This window comes from Hoplias malabaricus, chromosome Y (assembly GCF_029633855.1).
Source record: "Hoplias malabaricus isolate fHopMal1 chromosome Y, fHopMal1.hap1, whole genome shotgun sequence".
Lineage (NCBI taxonomy): Eukaryota > Metazoa > Chordata > Actinopteri > Characiformes > Erythrinidae > Hoplias > Hoplias malabaricus.
The window spans coordinates 7,445,678-7,453,177 of record NC_089820.1 but is presented as its reverse complement, the minus strand read 5'-3'; the positions used below and the strand labels follow the sequence as shown (position 1 = coordinate 7,453,177).

The following is a 7,500-nucleotide window of genomic DNA, read 5'->3' as shown; positions in this document are numbered from 1 at the left end:
GGAGTGCCGAAAACTCTAACATCTGAGTTCAAATAGAGTGCAGCACAAGTTAAGGCAAGACCTGGATAAACGAAGCTTGAGTCAAGACCTTGAAGAGTCTAAACCTAAGATCAGAAGTGCACTGCGATGCACAGCATTAATATATTTTCACATAAGAACTCTGAATGTGAATCAGGTCTGACATATTCCAGAGTTGCCCTTTCATGCATGTAGCGCAGTCTGAGATGTCAAACACATTTCTCAGCTGTGTGGTTTAAGCATGTGGTGACACGTATGCAGCAGATGCAGAAGGCATAGCATTAATTCGCTGAATTTTCTGAACATTATCAGCTCCTTTCACCCATGGGCTCACTCAGACATTAGCTGGACTTTGTACCCGGGGCTGGCAGGATAAAGTCCGGGTAATGTCCGGTGCAACTGGAAATTTGCATTCACACATACAGCTGTTACTGGAAATGTCCAGGAAATGTCTGGGTTACGGCGCATGTGTGAAAGGGGCTTTAGAAAGAGTGTTAATACTTTCTAACAAACCTACTTCTAAGCCATTTTAAATCAGGGATATTCAGGACCAGGATTAGCTGACCCCGGTTACACTGGACTGATTTATGACCCTGTCCAATCTCTCTTTCACCCAGGTGAACTGAGCATGCCATACACTCTCCTCGCTACCCCCAGCACGGCGGAGCTGGATGCCTACGCGCAGAAGACGGCCAACACCCCTCTGTCCATCAAGATCTTCCCCACCAACATCAGGGTCCCACAACACAAGCACCTTAACCGGACAGTGAACGGCTATGACACTACGGGCCAGCGCTACAGCCCATACCCCCACCTCCACTCAGGGGGTTACCAGGCCTGCTGGCCATCGTCAAAGTCTCCTCATCCTCCTCATCCTCCTCAGCTTCATCGTCATCGTTTGTGGCCTCAGCGAAGGCCGTGCTAAAGAATGCAGAGGGCAGCGGACTAAGCTTTCCCCCGCCCAAATAGCGGTGGCCCCTTATCCACCCCCAACGGCATCCAACAGCAGCACTTAGCCCACTGCCACGGCCAGACTCTCGCCGTGCCCCCAAATGTGACAGTGGCCGGGTCTGTGATCCCTCTGACCGGGGGCAGAGGAGGACTGAACCTGCCTCCTCAGTCCAATCTGCCCTCAATCCAGAGCATCATCTACCAGATCAACCAGCACTGCCAAGCCCAGGCCCTGCAGCAGGTCTCCACAGTGCCCCATAACCCCAGCCCCTGCAAGCAGGGGGCCAATGTGGGTGGAGTCTCCTCTAGTTCATCTGGAGGGAGTTACGTAGGGAATCTGGGATACTCTGGAACGGGAATACCAGGACACAACGGGGAAGCAATGAAGGTGTATTCCGAGGGCATGGATTACATCTTGTGGCAGAAGCAGCAACAGCAGCAGCAGCAGCAGTCTGTCCTGAGGATGTACAGCAGCGGGAGTGGCGGGGGAGGAGCTATCAGCAAGTCTCCGGAGTCTTGTGCCCCGGCAAACAGTATCCTAGTGCCAGGAGCCCAGGTATCCTCCTCTTCCCGGGCTTACCCAATGACAGCCAGCGTGAGTGGAGGAGGAGGGCTGGACAAGGTTAACTCTTCCCCTTTGAACTGTACAGGAATGCAGGGAAATTTTGCAGTGGGACAGTACTTTGGACCCCCCTGGAACAGCATCCTGGTCACCCCCGACAGCGACTGCTACAACCCTCAGGAGCTGCCAGGAACGACGACCACAGCCGGGCACAGGGAGCTGGGCTTCCCGCCTCACCACCATCATCATCACTTTCATCATCATCACCATCACCCACCTTTGGACAGTGCGGGGGCGTGTGCTGCAGTCTGCCCAGCAAAAGCCTGTGCAACGCTTCTGTGCTCAGCAGCAGCCTGCAGTCTCTGGAATATCTGATCAACGACATCCACCCTCCGTGCATTAAGGAGCAGATGCTGGGCAAAGGCTATGAGACCGTCTCAGTACCGAGGCTGCTGGACCACCAGCACGCACACATTCGGCTTCCTGTTTACAGATAGAGTCCAGGGTCCGGTTCCAGGGAAAGTGCATCTGGTGTGGTCCAGTGTGGAGGGAAGGAATTCATTATTATTATTATTCTTTCAGTTAAATATCGAAGATGTTCAGGATCGTTCCGGCTGAATGCTGGAAAGCCAAGTGGTGCTTTGGGAAATATTAGAGATGGACCTGCTGAGAAATGGAATATTTGAAGATTCCACCTGATTATTTCTGTGGACTTTTTTTTTTTTTTTTTTGCCAACAGGGATTTTTAGATTTTTTTTGTCCTATTGTTGCTTTGTTTTTGTTCTCTTTCTCTGGGTTATCTTGATGATTGGACTAGACTTTGTGGTGATAATAATCGCTTTATATGTGGAGGAAGCAGCTTCCCTTTCTTATAACCTAGTATGATGAAGAGGAAGAGGATGGTCTCAAAGGACCAACGCTTACGGCTGCACACAGGCCTAGACCTATTCACATCCAATGTTACAAAGGCAAACAAAATCAGTGCTTTCAAGTGTTACATGAAAATACACAAAAAATCTAATTTAATGTAAGAATAATTACAATAATTATAATTGCACTGCTTGGGGAGCGGATTGGGAAGCAGGAGACAAGTAGTTTGAATATAATGTATTTATGAAACTTGAAAAACTTGAACTTTTTTTTTGTTGTTTTATATATTTGTAGTATACAATATGCATTGGCTGCTACGGGGAAACTTCTCAAACGCTTAGTTTTTTACCATTTCACTTTGGGTTGTTTCTGTTTTTGGGTTTCTTTTGTTATTTTTCCTCCTCTTCTGGCTCTCTTTGTAATTCTGAAGGTCTAATCACTGCTTTGGTTCGTAAGGGACCGTGGGCCAGCGGCGAGAGGCTCGTTTACTAACACTGGAATCCACTGGAGTCTTGAAGTGTACGTACAGCAGACGCTCACTGAAGGATGGGTGGTTTGAACATCGATCAAGAATGTCTGGACAGTGAAAGTCCCGATCTTTGGCCTCTTTGGTGTGATGTTACAGAATTTTTCTTCTTTTAATTTCGCTCGAGTCCCGTGGGTCGCTGGTGGGCTGTGGCTGAAGCTCACGCAGATGCAGTGCTTTGGTTTAAAAATAAAATAAAGAAAAAATGTTTTGCTCCAGTCACAGAGTCCCAATCAAACCCAACAATTCATAGAGATCTGACTTGCCATTGGCTTTCTTCCTAACTTTCTGATGAGTCAGAGGAGCAGGTTCACGGCTTTCTCATTATTCATAATCTGATTGGCCGGGGGAGGAGGTTTCCAGATTTCTGACGATCTGATTGGTTGGAGGATTGGTTTCACATTTCTGTGGTGTTCTGATTGATCAGAGGACCAGGTTCTCTTTGCCTTCCCTCTCAGTGCAACATATTCCATCCATTTCTTTCTCTCTCTCTCTCTCTCTCTCTCCATTTGATTCCCTCCCTTCATCCTCATACCTTTTTTATACTCTTTCTACATCCTCCTGCTTTCATTCGCTATCCACCTCCTGCTTTGCTCTCACTCCAGCCTCCTTTTTCTACTCTCAATTCACTGCTTTCTCTTTGTTCATCTATCATTTCTCTCTCTCTTTCTCTCTCTCTCTCTCTTTCTCCCTCTCTCTCTCTCTCTAACCTGTTTTTAAGGGTATATTTTCTTTTCCATTCAGAGGCAGAGCACTGGCTACAGTCTGAATCTACTGAAGTGCAATTATTACGACCGAATGAAGTTTATTTTTCTTTTTTTTCTCTGAGCTCACACACAAAATAAAAAGAAAAAGGAAAAAAAAAAAGAAAAAATAATTCTGAACTGCAGTTGTGTTTCCGGTACATTCCCACTGTCCTATTTACTCATTCCCTGTCTGTTTTTGAGGTGCAGAAATAAATAAATGGATTTGAAAATTTATTTAAAACCTATGGCTGACTTTTTGTCTTTATCCGTGTGTGTCTTGTTTGTGGTGAAATCTGAGATATTTCCGTTACAAGAAAATGAGTGTTTATTAGCACTGACCAATAATCGTTATTAATCGGAATGATTTTGAAGCCTGTTATTTTGCCGTTACTCGTGATTAATGTAGTTCCTCGGTATCACATAGTAACACTGTAGTTAATTGTGGTTAATTGCTTTATTTCCTGTAGTTAATCATAATTAACCACAATATTGATTGCAGTTCACTGTGATTAGTCACACATTTGTTGGCAGTTAATTGCAATTAGTCACATACTTTTTTGCAGTGCATTGTGACTAATCACATGTGTTTTGATTAACTGTGATTGATGACTTTTGTCTTATTTGCTCACATTTGTCTCAAAGAACACTTCCTCTCCAAGTGCACAAGTGTGCATTAACCGGCCCTCCCTACACTTTCTGTTCTAAGTCAATTCTCTTCCGGCTGCAGTCCTGCTCTCCTCCTCCTCTCATCCCTCGCTCACAGCTGAATTCCACTCATTCTGTGCAATCGTTCAGTGTGCAGTAATTATGAGCTGACTTTCCGCAAGGTTACAGCACTCCACCAGAGAGAGAGAGACAGAGAGAGAGAGAGACCGTCACTTTAAAGTGTCTGGCTTTATCTCTGAGGGCTCTCCTTCACTTTTCCTCTCCACACTCCCCCTCTCCTCTCATCCTTCATTTTTCTTTCCTTTTCCCCTGACTTCTTAATGGGTTTGCAGCCTCTCTCTCTCTTTCTCCCTCTCTCTCTCTCTCTCCAGCTCATTCATTCTCCACCTCTTCTCGTATTACTCCCTCTCTAAACTTTCTCACATTATCTCATATCTGTCTCTCATGTTCTCTTTCATCTCTCTCCCACACTCTTTCCCTCTCTCTTTCTAGGTGGTTGTGATTAAGTGGCCGGAGGTGGGAGGTTATTCTTCCAGTCCTTTCCTCTGTTTTTAAGTGTTTTGGAGCGTGGAAGCAGCTGGCGTTGTCCTGAAGTGACCTCCCCGTTTGTCTGCAGCAGGTGGACACTGCAGCGCTCCCTGCGCACGATGTGGAGCCGTAGCTTAGCAACCGGACGAGTTTTCACCGAGCTGTGAACTCCACAGGATCTGAGGCCTGTGATAACGGCCACTTTCAGAGCCATCAGCCACCGTCGAGGCGAGAACCCACTGAGAACTTTCATCTCACGCTGTAATCTGATAGAGTGTGGTGATAAGAAACGGTATTTAAACAGTTTCTTACACCTTATGACAACTCCATCAGCCGAGACGGGGTTAAGTTTCTTTCTTTAGCACGGGACGATACGGGCCAAGATTCATAACACGGTATATTTCTTCATTTCAGTCGATACATTTCAGATATTGATATGAACAGTAAAAAATCAACTGAAAAACTGGCGAAACAAACCAGAAACGTGACATCACCATCAATCATAAACCCCTTGGCTTTGTCAATATTAATGTTATATATTTATTGTGGGTTCGATTCCCGCTCCGGGTGACTGTCTGTGAGGAGTGTGGTGTGTTCTCCCTGTGTCTGCGTGGGTTTCCTCCGGGTGACTGTCTGTGAGGAGTGTGGTGTGTTCTCCCCGTGTCTGCGTGGGTTTCCTCCGGGTGACTGTCTGTGAGGAGTGTGGTGTGTTCTCCTGTGTCTGCGTGGGTTTCCTCCGGGTGACTGTCTGTGAGGAGTGTGGTGTGTTCTCCCCGTGTCTGCGTGGGTTTCCTCCGGGTGACTGTCTGTGAGGAGTGTGGTGTGTTTTCCCCGTGTCTGCGTGGGTTTCCTCCTGGTGACTGTCTGTGAGGAGTGTGGTGTGTTCTCCCTGTGTCTGCGTGGGTTTCCTCCGGGTGACTGTCTGTGAGGAGTGTGGTGTGTTCTCTCTGTGTCTGCGTGGGTTTCCTCCGGGTGACTGTCTGTGAGGAGTGTGGTGTGTTCTCCCTGTGTCTGCGTGGGTTTCCTCCGGGTGACTGTCTGTGAGGAGTGTGGTGTGTTCTCTCTGTGTCTGTGTGGGTTTCCTCCAGGTGAATGTCTGTGAGGAGTGTGGTGTGTCCCCCTGTGTCTGCGTGGGTTTCCTCCAGGTGACTGTCTGTGAGGAGTGTGGTGTGTTCTCTCTGTGTCTGCGTGGGTTTCCTCCAGGTGAATGTCTGTGAGGAGTGTGGTGTGTTCTCCCTGTGTCTGCGTGGGTTTCCTCCAGGTGACTGTCTGTGAGGAGTGTGGTGTGTTCTCCCTGTGTCTGCGTGGGTTTCCTCCGGGTGACTGTCTGTGAGGAGTGTGGTGTGTTCTCTCTGTGTCTGCATGGGTTTCCTCCGGGTGACTGTCTGTGAGGAGTGTGGTGTGTTCTCCCTGTGTCTGCGTGGGTTTCCTCCGGGTGACTGTCTGTCTGTCTGGAGTTGGTGTGTTCTCCCCGTGACCGCGTGGGTTTCCTCCAGGTGCTCCGGTTTCCTCCCACAGTCCAAAAACACACGTTGGCGACTCAAAAGTGTCTGAATGTGTGTGTGTCTGTGTTGCCCTGTGAAGGACTGGCGCCCCCTCCAGGGTGTATTCCCGCCTTGCGCCCAATGATTCCAGGTAGGCTCTGGACCCACCACGACCCTGAACTGGAGAAGCGCTTACAGATAATGAATGAATTAATATATATATATATATTGATACTGAAGTATTGTCCAGCTCTATAACAAAGAATTATTATGTACATCAGTTAGCATGGTGTTAACCCTTACACACTCACCTGAAAATGTCTTCAAAACTCTTCTGCTGTTTGATGATATCACCTTGCACCAGTGCAGAGAAAATAATATTAATAACTCATTATTATCATGAAAGGTATTTAATTCCAGACTCTGTGAGGGTTTTATCTCTGTTTTATTTTGTTAAACTACCCCTTTAAACACATTTGAATTTCAACACACAGCCCTGAGTGTGTGAATACAGGCCATAAATATTTTTTTATGAGGGTCTGTCTGAGAACCCCTTCTTGTCGCCTGCTGATTGTGTGTCCACCCCCTGCTCACCCCTTAACCCCCGAACAAACTCAGACAGATTGGAGTCAGACACAATAGTGAGAGAATAATAGTGCAGGACTTAAAGAACGCAGGAATACCTTCAGCTGCCGCTAGTGAAGGAGCATATGGTCCACAGTATTGTCTGAAAGTGAGCGACAGAGGGAGATTTATTGAGTTAGATTTAAACCTAATCCCCAGCTACTTATTTAAATTTTATGTTCCACTTTAAATGGCACTGCAGTTACATTCAAGTGCCCTAGGAATAACCTAAATTATGCAGCATTTATATTCAGGTGCCTTAAATCCACCTTAAATGTTGTGGTTGTAATTTTCTGGTTCTTACGAGACTATAATTAGTGCACCATTTAAGTTAAATCAGCAACAAATAAAAATGTTATTTTCCTCTTTGTTTTAAAGCTGCATTTTTATGGTTTCAGTGGTCTCTTCCCTCTTCTCTCCTCTTCTCTTCTCTTGTTTACTTTGCTGTTTACCTTCTTTCTTCCTTCCTCTACTCTGCTCTTTTGTCACTCCATTTTTTCTTTTGCCTGGATCTCTCCCAGTTCT

The 7,500-nt window shown here is 46.5% G+C and overlaps 1 protein-coding gene across 1 annotated transcript; it reads left to right on the top strand.

The window, feature by feature from the left end:
- Positions 1-646: 646 nt before the first annotated feature.
- LOC136677887 (protein FAM222A-like) lies at positions 647-2,614 on the top strand. Its single transcript, XM_066655582.1, is given in 5 exon segments — positions 647-848; positions 851-955; positions 958-1,028; positions 1,031-1,817; positions 1,820-2,614. Coding segments are annotated over 5 exon segments (1,374 nt in total). The 3' UTR covers positions 2,029-2,614.
- Positions 2,615-7,500: the final 4,886 nt, after the last annotated feature.